Raw genomic sequence first — 22,713 nt, forward strand, 5'->3', positions numbered from 1 at the left:
TCTTTAAAAAAGAATTTTTTTTATGACAAATGTAAAAAGGCTGTTTGTTGGACAAATGACTTGCGGTAAATGACAGTCTAAAGGTTTCTGTTTTTTCATGAAAGTTAATTTGCTCAATTCAATTGTCTTACAAACCGGATCTCAAACAGTTCTGTAATGTGAAAATATTTAACACCCCATTTTATTCCAGTGTAAAATCATTTCAGACACTAATGAAAGTTAAAGAAAAAACATTTTGGTCTTAAGAATCATGCACAACTAAATTTGTGCAGGCCAAGACCAAGGACTAGATATTAAAATAAACTAAATAAAAATAATAGTCAGTCATTTTGAATATGTAGTTTTGTAGACATACTTTAAGACTGTCTTATTTCCATTTTTAAAGTAGATGTGGTGTAGAGCAAGACGTGCAGTTGTTTTGTCATGTCAAGAAAAGAAAAGATCAGTGAAAACTGTTTGTCATCATTTCCTGACTATGATAAACTGATTATCTTGATATTCAGTTGCAAATGTTCAGAAAAAAATCAACCGAAATGTTGTTTTTAAGGCGTAAGATGTATTGCTTTCAAACAAAACGCTGACACTCATCATTGAGATTTTTTTCTCATCCAGATGTTTACTGACAGAGGAAGCAGAGAGAAACTCAAGTTTGACATTTACAGACAGTTCAGCTTCTGAAATGTGAACAGTTTTCACTCTGTAATGTTGAATCAGACTGAAGTTGGTCATGTGTTGAGGTTATTAAAAGGCCACCGGTTCAGAAAATCAGCTTTACAGCACACGATCGCTCGAGCTGAAGCTATAACACACACTTATGATAGTTTTTAAATGACCAAACTGCTGTAAACTGGATGATGAATGACGACGGCGTCCATATAAAAGAGTTCATATGGATGAGTTTCTGGAGTGTCTAATCTTCAGCTTTGGCCTCCATCTCCTCAGCGTCATCGTCTCCATCCACCTCAGCGTTCTCTCGCTCCAAACGCTCCAGCTGTCTCTGCAGCTCCGTCTCATCTGTGTCTGTGACCACTTTGGGCTGAAAACACATCAGACGTCAGAAAAGAAGCCCCCATAAACGACATACAGAACATGTTGTTGTCATGTGACAGAAAGATCCTCAATAAATAAAAGAATATCAGACCATTTGACCCTTAGATGATATGGCTCATCTCAAGTACCTTAAACGGTTTCTCTTGACAAAACGTTTGACCTGAAGGTAATGGCCTAAATCATTTTATTACAAATGTTTTTAAATAAAACGTTATTCTTCATTTTTTTGTTAAAGAATTGTTCTAGATGACACGAGTTTCACCTCCATCTGAATGTTAAAGACCCCTCTTTTCTCCTCGATCCTCTCTTTGATGACAGCCATGGCCTGGTTGAGCACCGACAGTCCCTCTGTGCGCTCCAGTGTGGTCGTGGTCATGACGTAGCGTGGTGGTGCGATCAGGTTGATCTGTCGCACACATTTATGGAGATATTTATGGCTTCGCATTACATACGTCATCGCTATTTCTGCTCTAGTTTTAATAGGAACGCAGCACAGCACGTACCTTGACTGGCATGGCCTCTGTGGAACAGCCAAGTCCCGCCCTCAGAGCATCTTTAACAGCATCAATCCCTTCATATCCATAACACGCCACCTCGATGTCTGACGATGCATCAGAAATAAACACGGGTTTTACATTCTCCTCTTGGAACTTGAATCATGAGGAGTGACGCACAAAAAAACTGCAAATGAAAAGTGGTAATACCAGCTCTTATTTTGACGGCCTGTGGTGTGAGTCGTCTGTTGATGTTGTCGATGAGCACGTTTCTCTCTTCCTCCGTCAAATCCAGCCCGTCCAGGATAGAGGGATCGCTGCGTCACACGAAGAAAACACGCAAGAGCTCACATCCCGTTGAGTTTAACATCCAGCTGTGTAAGGAGCTTAAGACACTTACGACACGGCCTGTTTGAAAACGTCATACGCTCCGTATCCAGGTTTCTTGTACTTCTCATCAAAGACCCATGCGGTGCGCTGGAACAAACTCTCCAGCTGCTCATCTTTACTGTACTCCAACACTTCAGCAACATGACGCAAAATACTGTAAACCTGCACACGACGTCACAACTTGCATCATGAAACACACATTTGACACAGAGGAGACGATGCGCTGCAATCACACACTCACAGTTTTAGATTTGGTGAATTTATCCTCACACTTGATGGCTTCTTCTGGAGAGACTCTGCGCTTGGACAAATCAATGTATCCTGATGACACAAAACATGCACATTTGAATGCACAAACATGTTTACGGAGCAGCGATGTCTGGGTGTCAGACACTCACCCTTCTCCTTGTCCACTCTGATGACCACCACGCATTCATTGCGTCCGATGCGGATGAGTTTGTTGATGGATCGAATGCGTCTGCGGGACAGCTCGCTCAGCAGGATCATGCCCTCGATGTTGTTGTACTCCAGCAGACTGACGTACGCGCCCATCTCAGCGATGGAGCGAACGTTCACCATCACCACATCCTCCACCTCAGGGAAGCGATGCTGGTAGAACCGACAGCTGAGACCCGGCATCTCTACAGAACCTGACTGTCATACATGTCACACATTACTACAGTAAACCCATCAATCACACACATTACTACAGTAAACCCATCAATCACACACATTACTACAGTAAACCCATCAATCACACACATTACTACAGTAAACCCATCAATCACACACATTACTACAGTAAACCCATCAATCACACACATTACTACAGTAAACCCATCAATCACACACATTACTACAGTAAACCCATCAATCACACACATTACTACAGTAAACCCATCAATCACACACATTACTACAGTAAACCCATCAATCACACACATTACTACAGTAAACCCATCAATCACACACATTACTACAGTAAACCCATCAATCACACACATTACTACAGTAAACCCATCAATCACACACATTACTACAGTAAACCCATCAATCACACACATTACTACAGTAAACCCATCAATCACACACATTACTACAGTAAACCCATCAATCACACACATTACTACAGTAAACCCATCAATCACACACATTACTACAGTAAACCCATCAATCACACACATTACTACAGTAAACCCATCAATCACACACATTACTACAGTAAACCCATCAATCACACACATTACTACAGTAAACCCATCAATCACACACATTACTACAGTAAACCCATCAATCACACACATTACTACAGTAAATCCAGCAGTCTGTCACATTACTACAGTAAATCCAGCAGTCTGTCACATTACTAGAGTAAATCCAGCAGTCTGTCACATTACTACAGTAAATCCAGCAGTTCATGCGGCGCACATGCTGTCTGCCAGCAGAAATTACAACGCTAATATAATAAAAATATCTGTGCAATATGTGTAAAATGAAAATGTATGTATGTGTAACACAATCTCACCTAACAGGAGTTAAAACGTCTGACTTGAACTCTTTAAAATATGTTAAAAGTGTCGTATGTCTGCGGGTCTTAGTTGGCCATTGATCTACCCAGTCAGGAAAGCGTGAACACCGGCGGGAAGTTGCGTCAACCCACTCTCGCTGTGCACCACAATTCAAAATAGAAGTTGATCACCTCGGCACCATAAATATATTTTTAATAAGATAATTGATGTTCCTCCTTAGATATTATGTGCATGAATATAATATCTTCTCAAATAAGGTACTTATTAAGATTTTGATTGTCCAATGCCACATTTCAGACGGTCGAGTCTTCCTCTAGATACTTCAAGTATTGTTTCAATTATAAAATGTTCTTAAGTATTGTTTATTTTTTAAAGATAAAAATTCAGTCGCACTAATGTTACACCAGCGAGTCGGATTCCTCCCGACGTGACAGCTATAGAAAATGATGTCAGAATAATATTCTGTCCAATTCACTTTTTAACAACCTAGTTCTGTAGATTTATAAAAAAACTGAAAGACTTCATAGCGTTAGACTAAGGTTTTTACTCTAGCTTGATTGTGTCTTAAGACACATTTTGGCGATAGCAAGTGTCCCTTTCGGACTTTTATGTTTAAACATGATTTCGTCGTTCTACACAATCACGCACTGAAGAGTCGCGGCCAATCAGCGCGTTGGTGGAGTCACGTGACTGTCAGTCAGCTGATCATTTCTGCGTCCTGTATCTCGACTATGAGGGTCACGTCGATGTTATTTTAGCCGTTTAATTGTGCTTTAAAATAAATCGATCTATTTAAACGCTCGGTTTGTCGATTTGACAGTAGTTTGATTTAGTGTGTGACTGAGCGAGTAAAGATGTCAGCAAAAGATCGCATCGATGTTTTCCCTTCTAGAATGTGAGTATATCATTCATCCAGTCAGACCAGATTGTGTGTTTATAGTCGTGACGGTAATGACAGCAGCATATTAAACGCAAACATTACACGGGTTTATAGTGTATAAGAAGTGAATGCTAAATGAGTCCTCTAGCTTTTAAAATCTGACTGTAATTTATGAAGGGGAAGTGATGATATTCACAGTCATGTGAGCTACTATCTGCTGCACACAACTGAAATAAACTTGACACCCACAATGCTTATACTGTGGCGTTTGTATGCTTTAATAAAAAAAAATACATGATGTAATGTTAGTAGATGACATCAGTTTAATAACTGTTTTGTTTGGCTAACGTTACGTCGCGTGTGCATGTATTAATGTATATGTATGTGCGTGCCTCAGCGTATATATTATATATCTTAATACCATATATTTGATAATTTACTTGTTTTTATAGAATGTATTTTCCTTCGTCTTTTATTTTTTGTTTTTATTGCTAAACTGTATTTTCTGTAAGGATGTTTTGCAGCTCTCTATGGAAATAAATGTGCTTGTTTTATCAGGGCTCAGTCCATCATGAAAGCTCGTTTGAAAGGAGCTCAGACTGGCCGGAGTTTGCTGAAGAAGAAAGCGGATGCTCTTTCTATGCGATTTCGCCAAATTCTTAGAAAAATCATTGAGGTAAAATGTCAAGCCATTGACTATTAGCTTTTTCCTTCTACTTTTTGTGTAATACATGTTCAGATATGACTGACATGGATCAGTGAATATATTGTTGTACATTTCTGAAACATTTTTAACCTTCCAGACTAAGACACTGATGGGTGAAGTGATGAGAGAAGCCGCCTTTTCTTTAGCCGAGGCCAAATTTGCTGCTGGTGATTTCAGGTATTCAAATGAACAATCAATGGCTGCTTTCACAGTGTTGATGCTCCTCCGTCTGCTCACCTGCTCTTCGTTTCTGTCTCATCAGCACCACGGTCATTCAGAACGTGAATAAAGCCCAGGTGAAGGTCAGAGCTAAAAGGGACAACGTTGCAGGTGTGAGATCTTTTTGAACGGGGTTGAAGAGGGTTTTTTTGATTGATTTAACTCATTGATGTCATGTCATTTACCTGTGTGTTTGTGCGCAGGTGTTACTCTGCCTGTATTTGAGCATTATCAGGAGGGTGGAGACAGTAAGCATTCCGTTCATTTCTTACTGTAATGTTAAAGGCCCTAAAGATAGGTCACATTTTCAACACATCACCATTTCTAACTAGTTGGTTATCTGTAGGTTATGAGTTAACTGGTCTGGCCAGGGGTGGAGAGCAGCTGTCTCGACTGAAGAGGAACTACGCGAAAGCAGTTGAGCTTCTTGTAGAGCTGGCGTCTCTGCAGGTGATGACCGACACTTCATATTTGATTCATAACAAGCTTCACTGTTGTTACTGTTTATATTTACTAGCACAAGTGAATACCATTTGGTTATTATTTCACTCGTAGACCTCATTCGTCACATTGGACGAAGCCATCAAGATCACAAACCGCCGTGTTAATGCCATCGAGCACGGTGAGTGGTTATTTCAAATATTACATTATTTAATGTGTGTATTTGTTGCTTAATGTTCCTTTGCTCTGTTTCTGTCCCGATCAGTGATTATCCCACGAATCGAGCGCACGCTCACGTACATCATCACAGAGCTGGACGAGCGCGAGCGCGAGGAATTCTACAGGTGAGATCCTGCAGGAAAGTTCCCATGAAAAACTGATACATTCACTCACTCACATGCTGCTTTTCCTTTTCACAGGCTGAAGAAGATCCAGGAGAAGAAGAAACAGCTCCGTGAGAAGACTGAGAAGGAGATTGCTAAACGCTTGGCTCTACTGGGCCCGAGCGCCGAGCCCACGAACATGCTGAACGAGGAGGCCGATGAAGACCTGCTCTTTGAATGAGACCTCCAGGAATCCACGTTATATTTATTCCTGCCCTTGAGGCGGAGCTTAATGTCTAGTAAACAAGAAATGTACTTGTTTGGTGTATCTGTTGTTGCCGTTTCACTACTTTTTGTTTGTAGAATTAAACTGTAATATGGATTTGGACTGTAATAGAAACTATCATTCCATTGAATTGCGCACAGTTTAGGGCGTCTTACTGTATGTATTAAAACCAGTGCAACTTTTCTTGTTACAGCCCCAGTGTGTGATTGACAAATTATGTGACGTACATCACAACTCATGTTTGTGTTGTGATTGATGAAAATAATTGAATTCACGATGTGGTTGTGTGATCATAATCTTTACCTAAGATCAGGCCACACTCCTGCTTTTGGTCATGTGGTTGAGAAATGTGTGATTGTTTTGGTCCGAAGGAATGCTTCCACCTCCTGTGGATTTAATTTCAATAAATGTTGTAAAAGTTCATAGGTTGGTTGTTAATTCTTTTGAAGACATTTGTTTACATCGTCTCTGTGTTGGGCTTTTAAATGGAGCTTTAGGAATAGTTATTGGTCGCATATAAACATCCATTTTTATAAGAATTTATCATGAATATAATTACATTTGCTTACCTTTCAAAATGAAGGCTCAATATATGATGGCTCATTTTTTTCTGGGACGCTTTACTAAACCTGAGTTCTGTAGAGCTTCTGTTACACAAACTTGCATTTGCGTTACCAATCCATAAAATAATGGAACAATGCTTTACTGCATTTATTAATCTTTAATATTAATTAACATCTACACACAGCAACACAACTGTGCACATTTCAAATTCTATAAATTAACACGAATGCATTATAAAGAAACACAATAGTAGATTATTAGAATAGTAGTATATTTATAAATGAACAAGTTGAACGTGGATAAATTCTGTAGAAATGTTTACGCTTAGTTTATCATAGCTGATGCATGAAATAATATTAACAAATTAAACTTAATTTTTAATATTTTCACCACTTTGGCATAGATCTTGTAAAATGATGTATTCATCACACAAACAGTTAAAAGAGTTAAAACTGCATCATGGTTTATTTTACAGACAGAACAAACGAAGGAATTTTTAAAATTCCACAAAACTGCTCCTAAATATGATATTATTGGTACAGAGTAAACATACGTTTGTAAATGTAACTAATAAATTAATATTATTTTTACAATGTAATACTGTATTGTGGGAGCATGATCAATGATTACTGTACATTTTGCCATTTTTGTACAGTGAACAGTAGTTTTAACAGTACAACTGTACTAACGTCTTCTGTGAAATACTGAATAATTTTGTAGCAGATTTTTCCAGCATGAGAAAGTAAAGCAAAATCACTAAAATCATAATGTGCAAATCCCCATTAAACAGTGAAAAAGTCTATACTGTCTCGTGTGTTCAGAACACCAGTATATTTCACACTTCACAGTCAAACTGTGTGATAAATGTTTCCAATACACCAGTTTATGACCTTATCAGCTACAATCCCTGAATTAAATTAACTCATTCTGAATCCAATTTTGTGTCAAAATGAGTGAATCGTAAAATTACATTCATTATAATTTCTGATTCATGACACGATGTTGAACATACCCGGTCTCAAATCTCCAAACAATTGTTTCCAATAAAGCTGGACAAAACAACGAAACTCGTCTTTAGTCTTGAACATTGAAACATAAAAACTGTTCTGGAGTCAGTAAATGCCCTTCAGCACACCCAGGAATAAGGAACCCACTGCGGCTCTGTGTCGAGTTGGTTAACAAGTTTCAACAGCTCGAAAACGCTTCTGTTTAGGTCGCTGTTTGTAATGACGGCATCAAATAAGTGACCATAGCTGTTCTCATAGCATATCTGCCTGCACACCATCACATCAGAGAAATGCGATCATACATTCAGACGTTTTGTTTCAATGTAACCATTGAAGGTAATGATTCAAATGTTTTTCTAATGATCAGTTTCTGACACTGATGTATGATGTTTGACACAACACGAGCTGTACATCCCTGAGGAAAACAAACGTACCTGGTGTTTCTTTCCTCCTTTGGTCAGGCGGGTAGGGAGTCGCTGTTGTGGGGCTGCAGGAGGAGGAGGAGGAGGTCTGATGAAGATGATGTACGGTTTCAGATCAGAGGAACGTACGATTTGAAGACACTGAGGAATATAAAACAGAGACAAGTGAATCTGGAGCAAAGACACAAAACACTGAAAATAACTCCACTAACAGATGAGTGTTAATGAGATAAAAAAAGAAATTATACTTTAAATAGATCATGTCATTTCAATGTTGCACAATCTGTAAATATGGTTCAAACACATTATTATTTGGCTTTGCACTCAAGGCTATTTTCAATTCACACTGACAAAAACAAAAGAGCCTAATTAGAACGAGCCTTTAATCTGCAAACATATCTGCATATAGTCCTCGAAACAACACATTTACCATTGCATTATGCCTTACCATGTTTCTCACTGAATGTATCTTGATTTTACAATCTTCAGGCAGATTGTTTTTTTTTAAAGATATTTTAACAGATAAAAATACTAAAACATAGAGAGGTTTTATTATTTCTCAAAAGAGATACAACTTGCACCATGTAATGCCTCAATGAACGCTTGATTCTGATTGGCCAGTCGCGACATTTGCAGGTTCGTTATTCCCAGATAACAACCTCTCAAAACTAATAACACACGGTAACCCAGACGCAACAAATCATTTTTTTGACAAATGACATAAATATGTCTTTTAATAACGTATATGACATTATATTTACAAGTGATTAAACCAAAATGCCTGTTCGTGACGTTTGAACGTCGTTTATTACCTTAAGACCAAAACTAAACGGCTTTTCCTCGCAGAAGGTCAGCGTTCGGTAAAAATGAGCGAATAGTTCAAATTCACATTTCACGTCCAGTTTTTTTCTCATGTGGCAAGTAGCAACTGATCACACTGTCGGGGCTTATTTCTGCGATAACAACCGGCTGCCTGTACATGATCCTTGATACTTGAAGATTTTCATCCAAATTATTTGACTTGACTGTGTAGGAAAGATCTTGGTTCGAGATTTATGTGATGGCTGTACTCATTTCTGTTGAATTCTAAAAGGTCCTCTAAACTGAGCTGAACCACAAAAGCCTTTTTATTTCACAAAGCAGCGATAAAAAATGTGAATAAAAACAGACCACGCACGATTCATTTCTTTTGCATTTAACTTTATAACAAGAAACACAATCGTATAAAAATGAACAAAACATGCCATGTACAAACTCAAACATGCGAGTGTCCCTCGTAATGCCACTTCTTAAAGCAGTTCCTTGAGGCCACACAACACAAGGCCACCCTGCAGCGCGAGCAGAATATGGCCGTCGTGACTTTAGTTCCTGACAATCTACACATGGCACAAAGCCTCCTCCCGAGTGGAGCGTCTGACTGGAAATACTCCGGTAGGCATTGCTCAGTCCGGACGGGTGAGACGGGTGGCGTGACGGGCTCAGATGCAGAGAGCTTCTCGCCCTTTCCGTCACCTTCCAACTCGGATATAAGCGCTTCCCGAAACGCTTTCTGGCTCAGAGGAGTCTCACTCGGTGCCTTCGTCACGTGTCGGTGCAGAGCGTAACTGTTCACCACTGCGATCTCAAGAAAATGAAAGAAGAAGGTCTTGTACCATTTTCGCGTTTTGTAGAGGATGTTGTCATACCCAAACAGGGCGTCTGTCAAATCGTCACCACCCATGTGTTCATTGCAGTCTTTCACAGGCGGCGGAATGGGGATGTGATGTAGAGTCCGCTCGCCGCCAGCACCCCGGACACTCCGGCTGATGAAGTCGCCCGCAAACGCTTTGTGCATGGTGGAACACGTGACGATCTCGCTTATGTTTGTCCACTTGACAAACAGAAGAGGACCCCGGCGACACCAGCGGATGGATCCTCTGTCGGCTCTTCTGCTCACAGCGTAATCCTCCAGTAAACCCGAGGTGTGCCGAAGAAGACCACACGAGACGATGTCATTGCGCAATAAATGACGGAACAGAGTCGGACTCGTGTAGAAGGTGTCCGTGTACAACCTGTAACCCTTCCCGAGGAGTTTAACATCCAGAAGTCTCATCACAGCATCATAACCGACGCCTTTGCCTGACGTGGAACTCTTTCCCTCATAAACAAAGAAATTCCAGTTGTATCCCGAGGACGAATCGAAAAGAACAAAGAGTTTGTAGCCTAGCGTGTTCGGCATGTCTGTGGCATGTCGTTTTAATCCAAACCGGGTTCTCTCGTCTACGGAAATCTCTCGGTTAGGATGAAAGTGTGTCCTACAGGCTGAAATCATGTCGGTATACAGAGGCTTGATCTTCAACAGACGGTCATAACCCGGGGTGGCTCTCTTTTTGATGTTCTCAATGTCGTCTTGAGGGTCACACAGGTAAAGGTTAGAAAAGATGGCCAGGAATCGCTCTCTGGACATGACGGATTGTGGGTATGGAAAGCTGTAGACGGTTTTTCTCGCCCAGTAGTCCAACAGAGTGTCCACCTTCACCAAACCCATGTACAGAACTAACGCCAGGAAGGAGTAGAACTCACTCGCTGTGAGAGGAACCCAATGGAGCGTCTTTCCGGCTTCTGCCCGCCTCTCTGCATAGCTGTTAGTGTTTCGTACAATCGTCTGGACGACGGAGCTGGAGAAAAACAGCTGAAACGAGTGCAGAGGAGAGCGCGGGGTGTCCGTGAGCTGTGGGCCTGGAGGACGTTTAGGACTGAAATCGGGGAGCACGGGTTCCTCGTCCTTAATAGTGACATCGTGCCACTGATCCAATTCGGGCCCGTTTTCAGATTTCACCCGGGATAAATCCACAGCAGATGTGTGCGGAGAGAGTAAGACTGGATTTGGGGCGTGTTTGGGTTTAGAGGGTGTATGGAAGGGTGTGAAGGCTGACTTAGGGATGGGTTTTTTTCGTTTAGGGGGGCGACCTCTGCGTCTGGGGGTGGGTTGATGGTCAGACGAGCTCACGGTGGCTGCAGGAGCAGGCTTAGATTTGGATTCAGAAGACACGTCTCTCAGCTGTGGTGAGGTTCGTTTGGAGATGTTTTTAAGCGGTTTGACGCTCAGAGGCTTCCAGTCTTCAGCACACTCCACACTGAAACACATAACAAACAACCTTTATAAGCATTCTATCACAAAAACAAAACACCATCAATTATCAAGCTTATACTTAGAATTGATACTTTTTAGAGTTTATATAATTTGTGGGGGTTTTTTCCAAGTCACATCAATTTGTATACTGTAGATCATTTTGCAAGACGTAAACCGCACTGGTTCAGTTTTTAGCCTTTTTCCCACATACAGCCGCAGAAAAAAATGAAGAAACCATTCCAAATCATAATTTCTAGATGTATTGTGGTCATTCCAGTCCAGTGTCTGTTTAATTCCAACAAACTCAAACCTCAGGAGTGACACAAAGTCCTCCAACAGCAATGAGAAAGACTGACAGCATGACAAGACGCATGAAAACTGTGATAAAAATACAGGTTATCACATAAAAAAAGATTATTGAACTTTTCCTAAACACATAATGTTAAAAGTGAATCTGAACTTGCTTTCTTTGCACCGTTTGAGGTCTAAAAAATACAGAGCATCTTTTCTGTCATTTTCACCTGTTTCTCCAGTTTTAATTTTCTTCGTTTGGTATAAATATCGATAGTAGTTCACAAAATGAAACAAAAATGTTCACCCTTACAATTTAATATGTCTGAAATGGTCTCTTTTTTTTTAAAGTGTTTATAAAATGTTTGTTTGACATTATGTCCTTCCATTCTGTTGGTTGTATTTTGTTGCAACGGGAAAAAAACCAACACAGGAAGTGCTTTTGGATCAGTGTTGTTTACATGTTGCAAAATGGTCTATAGTGCATTTCACACTTACATACTGTTTCAAAGCTGCTGCAGAAAAGCATGTTTCTGCATGTCAGAACCAGAACAGCAGCAATAGAAGCAATGGTCACATGTTGTGATCACAATGATTATAAATCGATTCATCTGCAGAACACAAAGGAAGATATTATGAAGAATGTTGGACCCTATTGACTTCCACTGTATGAACACAAAACCACCAAGACATTTCTCAAAATATCTTCTTTTGTGTTCCACTGAATAAAGACTTGCATGTAGTTTACAACCACATGAGGAGGAATACATGATGAAATTGTATTTCCCTTAAGCACTGCCAAAACAAAAAGAGTTCTGCATTGTGTAATAAGCGCAGCATGTGTTTCTTCACTCACCAGTCCTCCCACAGGTCCTCTTCGTCTGAATCAATGATCTCAACACTGTTTTTGTTCTCATCAAGGCCTCTGTCGGCCAGAGACCCAACAGGAGTTTGATTAGAGGTGGTTGCAAGGTCAGCAGTGTGATTGGAGGCGTCTGCAGGTTCATTTGTGAGATTTGTAGCAGTTGCAGGTTCATTTGTAACAGTTGCAGGTTCATTTGTAGCAGTTGCAGGTTCATTTGTGAGATTTGTAGCAGTTGCAGGTTCATTTGTAACAGTTGCAGGTTCATTTGTAACAGTTGCAGGTTCATTTGTAGCAGTTGCAGGTTCATTTGTAGCAGTTGCAGGTTCATTTGTAACAGTTGCAGGTTCATTTGTGAGATTTGTAACAGTTGCAGGTTCATTTGTAACAGTTGCAGGTTCATTTGTGAGATTTGTAGCAGTTGCAGGTTCATTTGTAGCAGTTGCAGGTTCATTTGTGGGATCAGAAATGTTTGCAAATTCATTTGTGGATTTTGAAGTGTTTGGAGGTTCATTTGTGAGACTGGAGACAGTCACGGGTTCAACATTGGAGTTGGGGAGGATTTTAGGGGGGTGTTTACGGGGTCTGCCTCTCCGGCGTACAGGGGTGATGGCTGGAGGTGAAGGCGATGAGAGACGTTGCCTCTTGGCGATAACCGTGGGTGATGTTTCACGCTCTGAACTAGCCACACATTCTTTAACAGAATCGAGCCTGTAACACAAAGCAAACGCACTTCATTAGCATGCACTATATTAACCCAGTACATACTTTTATCATGTGTCATTTCTAATCTTTAATAATCCTGTGGGGAACTGTACTCACTTCTCATCCAACGGTTGCTTTTCCGTCCACGAATCAGTGATCTTGATGGTGTTCGTGTCGAACAGTCGTCCGGTTTGACTGGGCATGCAGATAAGTGTGGTGATCGGGGTGGAATAAGACACGTGTGTTGAATTAGGGCTGAATGTATCGCTGGGTGTGGGATCAGAGGTGTGAATCGGTGTAGAATTAGATGTAAATGTAACGCTTGGTCCAGCGTCAGGAGGAGGTACATGTGTGGAATTCTGGCAAAATGCGACTGAAGTAGGATTAGGGGTGTGAATGGGTGTGGAATTGCTCGGTTGGTTACTATGAAAAAATGTGGAATTGGGGCTGAATGTAAGAGTGCAAAGGGGATTAGGCAAAGGTGTGGAAAAAGGGACGGGTTTAGGGATGATGGTGGGGTACCGGGTGGGGATAGACATGAGTGTGATTTTAGATTTGTCATTAGGGGGTCTGCCTCTCCCTTGAGGTTTAGGTGAGGAATAAAGAGAGTGTATAGGTAAACTCCTGCCTGTTGCTATAGGGATGGGTTGAGGGGGATGTTTGCGTGGCCGACCCCTCCGGCGTGGTACAGATGATGAAGGGAGGCTACGTTGTTGCCTCTTTGCTACTGAACGTCCAATAACCGGCTCCCATTCCTCAGAAGAATCAACTCTGGAACACACAAGACACACAAATCATATTCACAAACTTACCAGTGTTACAATTATTTATTAGTTATTATATAACTGCTTTTCAAACGGAATATAGACGGTTTCGTGTTAACAACATAAACAAACGTTACTGCGCATGCGCACTTTTGTGACCCCAACTGAACTTCCGGTACACATTCACAAACAATAGAGTGCCTGTAGATTATTTCGGATAACAATCAAAAGAAACCGAGAAGAACCGTTACTTGGCTAAACTTGTCTCTCTAGCTCAACCGCTAGATGTCCATACGGTTTGTTTAAATGCGACCGAACTACAGGACCCATTCAACAAATTGTTTATTTAGTAAAATGAACACACAACAAAATGCACAACAAGTCGTTTATTTAATACAATTATTATACAGTAAAAATACTAACCAAAATATAAATAGTTATATTATTAGACACTAGACAAACACAAACCGGAAGTTAACCGGGGGTCAGGCGCGCGCGCGAGTCCGATGAAACGGTCTATATGTGAATATACACAAATATATGACATACAAGTAAACATAAAATTAGAGCAACAAATGTTAAATGTTTCAAGGGTAAACAAAACAACCGAAAACTGAGATTAAACTAAACTAAAGTAAATCTGTGTTGGGGGAGTGCCAAACATGTAATCAGCCATTCAGAATCTCTCACTGTGTGTCAAACATTTTCCATATTCTGCATTGCAGACATAAAACTGTCAAAATGTTCTTTAATTTTTTTTACCTTTAAATAAACGTGTCTGCTAAATGAATAAATGATCTTAAAAAAACTTTTATGTTCAAAAGGGGTGGGACGTTCACTTTTAGACACGCCCATTCGGACTACGCCGCACTTAGTATGGACAAAACAACACACATGTATTCTTTTTGAATTGAGATTGTGCATGCACTGGCATTTCCTCCAAGAAGTAAAATATTTAATAAGGTTTAACAAGACATCAAAAACATCAGCAAACAAGCACACAAAGATGAGGAGGCGCGTTCACTTACCCTTCCTCGCGCAGCTCGTCTTCCTCCGCGGACTCGTTCAGTTCGTCGCTGTCTGAAAGAGGTTTGTATCCGTCCTCGTCATCGCAATCATCTAACACACACTCGATATCATAAAACTTCTGTCTTTTCGCATCTTCCTTTGATGCCATTCTCAAAGGGAAAAAAGCACACCACCTCTGACGCTATCGAGCATGCGAGCCGAACTGCGCCGACGCCCCGCCCACATTCATGACGTAGCGCTTATTGCGATCTTTTATTGGAGCACCTCATTGAGTGACAGGTCTGAGGCGATTTTAGATTATTAGGTTCCTATCTTTTCTTATTAAATAATCAGCAGCGGAAAGAAAACCAAACAGGGTTTTTGCTGTATTTAGTTGACAAATATAAACTATGACAATATTTATTTTATTTTATTTGTATAATTAACATTTATTTATCGGCATGTTCAAGCTCCTGTATTGTAAAAATAGTTTAAAAAACTGAAAAGATCAATTGAAAAAATGGTCTGTCTCTCTCTATATAACTAGATTTCTTTCGAGAATTGACCCATTCGTGAGTTAAAGGTCAGTCTTACCCTGGGTTGCAGGCACAGCAGACAGATTTTTCCCGAGTTGATAATCTGTCTGACTGAATCTGTGTTTGTGCCGTACAGGTTCTGGTCAAACTCTCCAGACTCAATGAACTTTCCTGAAGTCAGGTCAGATTCAAAGCTCTGCCTTGACACAAAGTTGTACTCCCTTCCGCTGACCTCATGAGCACGGGGGCTTCGTGTGGTGTCTGTAACATGCACAACATACCAAATCATACAGATCTAATCTAAACGAAATACAATAGAACGCATGCATGACTGTTCATCTTGCTAAATGTTTCTTAGACAAGCTCATGCTCACGCGGAACAGCGCCAGCGAATCGTCCGGGCTCTAAGGACAACAGTGTCCGTCTCAACTCATCCTGCCCCCTGTTTGGTGGGCCGACCAGAACGATGGCACGTCTGCGGTGAAGGGGCTGGTGGTATAATGCCACCTCTTCATAGGTCAGAATATCATCACTGCAATGCACTGAAATGACAAACATTCACGAGTTTAGGCTACAAACATCACTACATGCATTTTTGTTTCATTAAAAGTGGTTTGGACAGACTTAAAAGATTTTTCAAGTTTTTTTTAATTGCCATCATACACTCTTAAAAATAAAGGTGCTTAAAAGGTTGTTCACAGCGATGCCATAGAAGAACCATTTTTGGTTTCACAAAGAACCATTCAGTCAAAGGATCTTTAAAGAACCATCTCTTTCCCACTTTTTTATAATCCGAAGAACTTGTTCGCCAAAGAACCTTTTGTGAAACAGAAGGGTTCTTCAGATGTTAACGGCTCTTTATGGAACCAAAAGATTCTTCTATGGCGTCAACCTTTTGAAGCACCTTTTTTTACACACCAAATTATTTAATTACATTTATTGATTTATTATTTAAGTAGGTAATTAGGTTTATAAATGATGAATTTTTCCCTTTCAGAATAACTTATTCTGAATAAATACAGTTATTGTAAGTTTGTACTGGATCAGGTAAATAAGAATTCAGATTGTCTTATATGCTGATATTATATTTAGATATGCTAATGAACATCATACTCACCATTATCGGGGTTATCCAAGGTTTTTTTTCTCTGCTTTTTATATTTCTTTGAGCACCAAAGTTTCCCTGAAGAAAGAGGAACTCGGATCAGGATCATCTGACAGACACTCAAAAGCTCAGAGATTCGTGTCAGATGAGAGCTTGTGGAGAGACAGAGGTGAGAAGTTTAGACGGACGGGTCCTGCTCACCTCGATGTTCCTGATTCTTGTCTGTAATCGTTTTCTTTAGGGCTTCTCTTTGCTGTTGAGAGCTCTTACCTTTAAAGAACAGGACGGTGATAAGTCAGATGTTCTTCATTTTCACTGTTACTGTACATACTGTTTAATAGTACATGTTATGCTCAACTATACTACCAGCAAATACATTTCATGCGAATGAAAATAATTCAATGCAAACTTCACAATATTTGATTTTGTATCTTGATATTTGCTTTAAAATGGTTTTTTGTTTATTGCAGATTCAACATATCGCTCAGTTTTATTTGACAAATATACTATACTATCGGGTCAGACGCTCACCGGGTATGAGGCCAGCGAGGGGTTTGTGGTTCTCATCTGCGTCTCTGTACGCCTGCCACCAGTTTGGGTCGTCCTGACTGATGACATGAAGGACGTCTCCCTGACGAAAGGACAGAGCCAGTTCTCTGCACGGCACGTATGGGTCATCGGATGGGTCGTAGGTAAAGTTCGCTTTCACGTGCATCTGTAATAAGGATGAACAAGAATGACCGAGGCAAGACTCTGTTCCAGAACAAACTCACAAGATAACTAACACAGATCCAAAAAGGACTTTAGAGAAGGTAACACACGCCGCCAAGAGTGAAATGAAGGCATCGGAGATAACATCTTACCAAAGTCTGTCTGTGAGACGTCGGTTTGGTTTGAGAGTTGGGGTTGATCAGAATCGTGAGGGGTCCGTGCATGCTGGACTAAAGAGAATGAGAGCACAGGCTTCAGACATCAGTCGTGATCGAACCAGCGGGTGACTGCTCTCAGCTGTGGACCTCACCAGGATGTTGTGGACATCATTGACGCTTTTTCCACGGACCGAGACGCCGTTGATCTGCAGGATTTCATCCCCCTCACTGAGGAGACCGCTTTTCTCTGCCGTCCCACCACGGACCACCCGACTGATGATCACACAGTCATGATCGTTTCGAACCGTCACACCCTGATCGCACGCACAAAATGTTTTACAACAATGGCTTGTACTTGCAGAATTTTGGTCACAAAATTACTTGTGGTTTTTGTAGTTGTTGACGGCTGCCGACTACTTTTGAAATGGCTTTAATGGTTATAGTGGGAGTTGTATTGGTTAATGGAAGCTATAATGGTGCTTGTGGCTCTCGAGTACTGGTAATGTGTTGACTTCTGTTGATGAACCAAACGAACACCCATAAATCCTAAAGATATTTTCTAATGGTTTTACTGGAAACCAGCTGATGGTTCATGTAAACCGTTAGAATTTGTACTGGGTTTCTTTTAAAGCAGGGGTAAGAATGAAGTAAAATATTGAAAACACAGTTTTGCGGTAGATCACTGTGAATGGTTTGTACCAGAGGCATGTCACGATTTTTCTCCAGACACACCAGTTTTGTGCCCTTTCCACGTGCCTCCACGATTTCATTGGAGTCCTCATTAAAATCCTCCTCGGCTATACAATCATGAGCTTCCATCAGAGCCTGGAGAAGAAAATACAGAGCGCTTACTTTCTTCTGCAGAACACAAAAGAAGTCTGCTTTGCACGTCCTCGTTTGGGTTTGACATCAGGCTGAACATGTTTGACGGGAGATCGAGTTTTGATTCTTTGATTAAAGAAATTAGTGATCAGTCGTCTGTATGATCTGCTTGTTCTCAGCAAGTTGCAGCTAGCGCTAAAAAATGAAGGTGCTAAAAGAGTTCTTTGCAGCGATTTTATAAAAGAACCATTTATGATTCCCCAATGAAGTTATTTGAAAAGGTTCCTTAAAACTTTTCTTTCACATTCAAAAACCCCATCTCTTCTGTGAATACTTGACAGACAAATGAAAGAAAAAAAACCACTAACCCTCTCTCTTTCTCTCAACAGGTATTGTTCTGGCTTTTGTTGAAACTAGTAACTTTGTATTAGCACCTGTTGTATTATTGCTCCTGTATGACACATCGCTTATTGCTCCCTGAACTCTCTGTCTGCTAAATGACTAAATGTAAATGTATAGTCTATAGAACCTGAGGTTGTTGCTATTGACCATAATTTATTATGATATTTGTTCTAAACGATGGTATCATAAATGTCAATTAATCCAGCAAAAACCTAAACTCACTTCACTTTTACTATAATAAAACCATGGTACATTTTGCTAACCTGTAGGTGTGGCGAACTCAATAGTCCTGTTAGTTCTGTAGCTTCATTTTGTTTACTCGACTGTAAAACACTTTCCACCTGAAACAAAAACATGAAAAAATGATTCAAGAAAACCTGTAATCGATCTAAAAAAATCACAAAATGTAACAAATCGAGTAAAAAAAATCCAAATTTGATTTCCAATCTCATTAACATTTTTGAAATGTCAGGATGGTTGCTTGGAATTATTTCTACATTTCACCGTTTAGTTTCTCGAACCTTGAAGAAACAGTTAAAAAATAAAAAAATGATGCCATCATTTACTCACCCAAGTTGTTTCAAATCCGTATAAATGTCTTTGTTCTGATGAACACAGAGAAATATATTTGGAAGAATGGTTGTAACCAGTTTTTGGCCACCATTGACTACCATAGTAGGAAAGTCAAAAGTGCCCCAGAACTGTTTGCTACTCCCCGTGAGATTACGACTCCCCTGTTTTCCCCTAGGAAGGTTAGGGTTAGGATTAGGTGTGGGGTTGGGATTTAGAGATAGGGACCAATCACAAAGCAGCATCCTAAGTGAATGAACCAATCAGAAGTAGGGGAGTCGTAATCTCACGGGGAGTCGAATTTCGGCACACATTCTTCAAAATATCTTTTATTTCGTCTGTTCAACCGAACAAAGAAATTTATACAGATTTGAAACAACTTGCGGGTGAGTAAAGACTGAATTCCTTTAACACTGAATATGCTACAAATATTTATACTTTATTTTATGCTGCTGTTAGTTAGCAAAATGGATCAAATAAAGTCCTTCCAAACATTAGTTTTTTTTTCATGATGAATAGCCAGTTTCACTGTGAAATAATTCACATTACAGAGAAAATCGTTAAATGATGAGATAAACTCACTGACTGCGATGAGCTGTGAAATGTTTTTCTGGCCTGTAAGATTACACATCACACTTCAATGTGTGAGCCAACGGAGGATTACAAACCCGACGTTTAATGACTTCGACAATGACACCACACTGCTGCACACGCCAGATCAACTCATTTACTTATCAAGCGCTTCAGGAGCCTTTACAATAAAGGGTCTACCTCGTCTCTGAGGTGTCGGGCGTGTGCGGTGAGCGGGTGAGGCGGGTGGAGGCGTCTCGTGCTCAGAGCGACGCTGCGGTGCATGCGAAAGGCCTGCTGGAAATCTGTATGGAGAAGAAGCTCCATCAGCAGCTGAACGTCCTCCAGACTCTCAACATCAGACAGATGAACCTTTAATTCCTGCAGAGAGACCAACAAATCCTCCAGCTCTGAGAGAGAGAGAGAGAGAGAGAGAGAGAGAGAGAGTTTTTGGTCATTGATAGACTGAAAGTTGTAACTTCAATGTTCAATAATTACAACATAAGCATTGTTTCCATGTCTTTGCATTTTGTACTAATGCAATCCCTTCATTTTTAACCCTTGTGAGGTGTTTGGGTCTGTGGGTCAGTGTTTGCTAAACAATGATGAAACTACTTGTTTTTTATCTCAGACATTTATATTATTCTTCAAGACAAATCTTTTTTTACCCATATAATAGATTTTCTTTTTTAGTACATATTTAAAAAAAAAAGTGATTTAACAGAGTTGAATAAGAAATACATTAACCATGCTGTCTGCGTTGCTTATAATCAAGATAATAGAAATATTTGTGAAGTATTTTTGTATACACATTTTTGTGGCTGTCATTCATTGAAAGAACTGAAGGATAAGCAGAAAAAAATGGACCCAGAACCTCTTAATACTGTCAATCGTTTAATCCCAAATATTCTGTATCATGACATTTAGTTCCTCTCACCTGTCTTGGTTTCCTTGACAACATCCATTCCATCAAAAGTGGGATTATCGATGCCTTCATTGGATCTCTGTGTCATGTTGAGAGGCGAGGTTCTGTGTCAGCGCTGTCACCTCTGTGACTCCGTCTGTCCTCTTCTGTTAAATCTCACTTTCAGGGAAGGTCACAACACTAAACTACATCTCACAGCATTGCTGCACAGTGAAGAAAAGACTAAATGCCGGTTTTAACATCCAGACGTTCAGTTGTGTTTGAAGCAACAAGGTGCAGTGAAGCTCAACAACCATCTGTTCATCTGCTTTACTTAATCCTAACTTCAATGTCTTATTAACGAATCACACACATGGACTACAGATACACACGTGAACCATGTCATTAGTATGTTCTTGGTGTTAGGGAAGGAAATTGCTTAAACATTTAACAGAATTCAATAGAAGTTTATAGTGAAATGCTCAACTCTTTTGATCTGAAGCCTAAAGCATCCGTTTAAATGTCGGAAATTAGTTTTGTAGACCAAAATATCATTGAAAACATATACAAACAGTTTTATCAACAAAAGTTTAAGTGAATTAAAAATGTACTTCTTTTTTAAATGTATGACTTACAATAAAAGATGGAAAGAACAGTCATTATTAGTTCAGAATATATGTTATATGTGTTTATAAAGCATCTCATGTTGAGACCTCAAGAAGAGACACTGAACGTTTGAACAGTAAAAAACAAAGAACTTTTTATAAAACAAAATAAACACAGTTATTTAAATGAGATACTGGTTTAACTGTAGCATTTATAGCATTTTTTCAGAAAGTATGATTAATATTCAGCTTCAGCACCCCACATTATACTGTACATATGTATATAATATATAAATAAACCTGATTGTGAAATGAAAGAACAAATAACCCACCTGTAAAAGAGACAAGATGTGTTGAGCTGTTGATGCTAAAATAATAAATTCCAGTGGTGTTTTCAGTCAGGTCCAGTGGACATGTGAGTGTCCACAGTTCAGGTGTCCGAGATTAAAGCGGATTAGAGTTCAGTAATCCCGTTTACACCTGACATCTCCGTCCACGTACAGGTCTTTAAAATCTCACCTCTCTCACGGTCTTCTTATGATCAAAACCCTTTTTATCATCACATATAGCTTAGTTTTAGATATAATTTGCTTTCCGACAAAAATGAACAGCATGAAACGTCTGGGAAGCTAAAAAAATGAACCTTGGTTTTATTTCAGTGAAAGTTTAGTAACCATGTTTGAATAAATCCAAATGAATCAAATCAGTGTAAATATCATGACGTATTTATCCGTGTCTCACACGTGCTTCATGATTATTGCATGAAAACGAAATATATAAATTAACGCGTTACAGATTATGTAAAACAAACAAACATTGAAGAGTCTGATGAATCAATGCAATTTTCTCACATTCCATAACACATTAAAATCACACTCGATAAGGAATTACGTTTTCATTCATTTTATTACAAGAAAATTCCACAATGCTATTCTTCATATATAATGATCAAAGATTGTATTATTGTAGTCTCTCTCTTTCTCGTTAGGTTCTTATCGTTACAGAAAATGTTTATAATACAGAATAGTTGTCGCCTCATATTCCGCAGGAGTGCTGGTCACATTGATCTGTACAATTCAATTGACATTTTTTTACTGTACATGTCTGTGTAGTTGATTAAAAAGGCAGTCAGCACTTAAATAAGATGCCTTTTTTTCCTGGTCTTTTTAAAATATGTTGAAATAAAACGTTCCATTGTCACTCCACCCCCTGGGGGAGGGGGGCGGGGCTACACCAGGTCATGGGATTATAAGGAAGCTTCAGGGATTGGGTGACCA

The 22,713-nt window shown here is 39.8% G+C and overlaps 4 protein-coding genes across 7 annotated transcripts; 1 reads left to right on the plus strand and 3 right to left on the minus strand.

The window, feature by feature from the left end:
- Positions 1-524: 524 nt before the first annotated feature.
- eif2s1b (eukaryotic translation initiation factor 2, subunit 1 alpha b) lies at positions 525-3,593 on the minus strand. 2 transcript variants are annotated; one of them, XM_057353853.1, is made up of 8 exons: positions 3,460-3,578; positions 2,333-2,584; positions 2,176-2,255; positions 1,945-2,096; positions 1,755-1,861; positions 1,554-1,651; positions 1,313-1,456; positions 525-1,036 (listed from the first exon to the last, which is right to left on the minus strand). In XM_057353853.1, the coding sequence occupies exons 2-8, from the start codon at positions 2,571-2,573 to the stop codon at positions 911-913; spliced, it is 948 nt and encodes a 315-aa protein (XP_057209836.1). In that variant the 5' UTR covers positions 2,574-2,584; positions 3,460-3,578; the 3' UTR covers positions 525-910. The 2 variants fall into 2 exon arrangements, with proteins under 2 accessions (XP_057209836.1, XP_057209835.1); XM_057353852.1 differs by having other exon boundaries at positions 527-1,036; positions 2,333-2,588; positions 3,460-3,593.
- A 554-nt stretch (positions 3,594-4,147) lies between these two features.
- On the plus strand, positions 4,148-6,741 carry atp6v1d (ATPase H+ transporting V1 subunit D). The gene is made up of 9 exons (XM_057352139.1): positions 4,148-4,358; positions 4,902-5,019; positions 5,147-5,226; positions 5,312-5,379; positions 5,472-5,516; positions 5,615-5,718; positions 5,824-5,890; positions 5,975-6,053; positions 6,129-6,741. The coding sequence occupies exons 1-9, from the start codon at positions 4,318-4,320 to the stop codon at positions 6,271-6,273; spliced, it is 747 nt and encodes a 248-aa protein (XP_057208122.1). The 5' UTR covers positions 4,148-4,317; the 3' UTR covers positions 6,274-6,741.
- A 75-nt stretch (positions 6,742-6,816) lies between these two features.
- pals1b (protein associated with LIN7 1, MAGUK p55 family member b) lies at positions 6,817-22,179 on the minus strand. 3 transcript variants are annotated; one of them, XM_057352136.1, is made up of 13 exons: positions 20,865-21,390; positions 20,129-20,337; positions 19,051-19,128; positions 18,263-18,388; positions 17,716-17,877; positions 17,558-17,635; positions 17,226-17,409; positions 16,896-16,964; positions 16,707-16,772; positions 15,964-16,131; positions 15,648-15,850; positions 8,324-8,452; positions 6,817-8,156 (listed from the first exon to the last, which is right to left on the minus strand). In XM_057352136.1, exons 1-13 carry the CDS (start codon positions 20,938-20,940, stop codon positions 8,142-8,144), a joined length of 1,563 nt encoding a protein of 520 aa, XP_057208119.1. In that variant the 5' UTR covers positions 20,941-21,390; the 3' UTR covers positions 6,817-8,141. The 3 variants fall into 3 exon arrangements, with proteins under 3 accessions (XP_057208119.1, XP_057208121.1, XP_057208118.1); XM_057352138.1 differs by adding an exon at positions 21,769-22,179 and having other exon boundaries at positions 6,817-8,452; positions 20,129-21,011; XM_057352135.1 differs by having other exon boundaries at positions 6,817-8,452.
- On the minus strand, positions 8,478-15,681 carry LOC130565427 (mucin-2-like). Its single transcript, XM_057352123.1, has 4 exons — positions 15,074-15,681; positions 13,399-14,052; positions 12,571-13,287; positions 8,478-11,427 (listed from the first exon to the last, which is right to left on the minus strand). Exons 1-4 carry the CDS (start codon positions 15,220-15,222, stop codon positions 9,567-9,569), a joined length of 3,381 nt encoding a protein of 1,126 aa, XP_057208106.1. The 5' UTR covers positions 15,223-15,681; the 3' UTR covers positions 8,478-9,566.
- Positions 22,180-22,713: the final 534 nt, after the last annotated feature.

The sequence above is a fragment of the Triplophysa rosa genome, linkage group LG15 (genome assembly GCF_024868665.1).
Source record: "Triplophysa rosa linkage group LG15, Trosa_1v2, whole genome shotgun sequence".
NCBI classification, from domain to species: Eukaryota; Metazoa; Chordata; class Actinopteri; order Cypriniformes; family Nemacheilidae; genus Triplophysa; species Triplophysa rosa.

Coding starts and splice junctions, on each gene's coding strand:
- pals1b (XM_057352135.1), bottom strand. CDS start 20,940: ATGACACAGAGATCCAATGAAGGCATCGATAATCCCACTTTTGATGGA. Junction 16,965..17,225: donor CCTCGCTGGCCTCATACCCG/GTGAGCGTCTGA, acceptor TGTTCTTTAAAG/GTAAGAGCTCTCAACAGCAA. Junction 15,851..15,963: donor ATTCGCTGGCGCTGTTCCGC/GTGAGCATGAGC, acceptor TGCATGTTACAG/ACACCACACGAAGCCCCCGT.
- atp6v1d (XM_057352139.1), top strand. CDS start 4,318: ATGTCAGCAAAAGATCGCATCGATGTTTTCCCTTCTAGAAT. Junction 4,359..4,901: donor GATGTTTTCCCTTCTAGAAT/GTGAGTATATCA, acceptor TTGTTTTATCAG/GGCTCAGTCCATCATGAAAG. Junction 5,227..5,311: donor TTTGCTGCTGGTGATTTCAG/GTATTCAAATGA, acceptor CTGTCTCATCAG/CACCACGGTCATTCAGAACG.
- eif2s1b (XM_057353853.1), bottom strand. CDS start 2,573: ATGCCGGGTCTCAGCTGTCGGTTCTACCAGCATCGCTTCCCTGAGGTG. Junction 2,256..2,332: donor CAGAGTGGACAAGGAGAAGG/GTGAGTGTCTGA, acceptor TTGTGTCATCAG/GATACATTGATTTGTCCAAG. Junction 1,457..1,553: donor CAGAGGCCATGCCAGTCAAG/GTACGTGCTGTG, acceptor TGTGTGCGACAG/ATCAACCTGATCGCACCACC.
- LOC130565427 (XM_057352123.1), bottom strand. CDS start 15,222: ATGGCATCAAAGGAAGATGCGAAAAGACAGAAGTTTTATGATATCGAG. Junction 14,053..15,073: donor GACGAGCTGCGCGAGGAAGG/GTAAGTGAACGC, acceptor TGTGTGTTCCAG/AGTTGATTCTTCTGAGGAAT. Junction 11,428..12,570: donor GAGGACCTGTGGGAGGACTG/GTGAGTGAAGAA, acceptor TATGTGTTTCAG/TGTGGAGTGTGCTGAAGACT.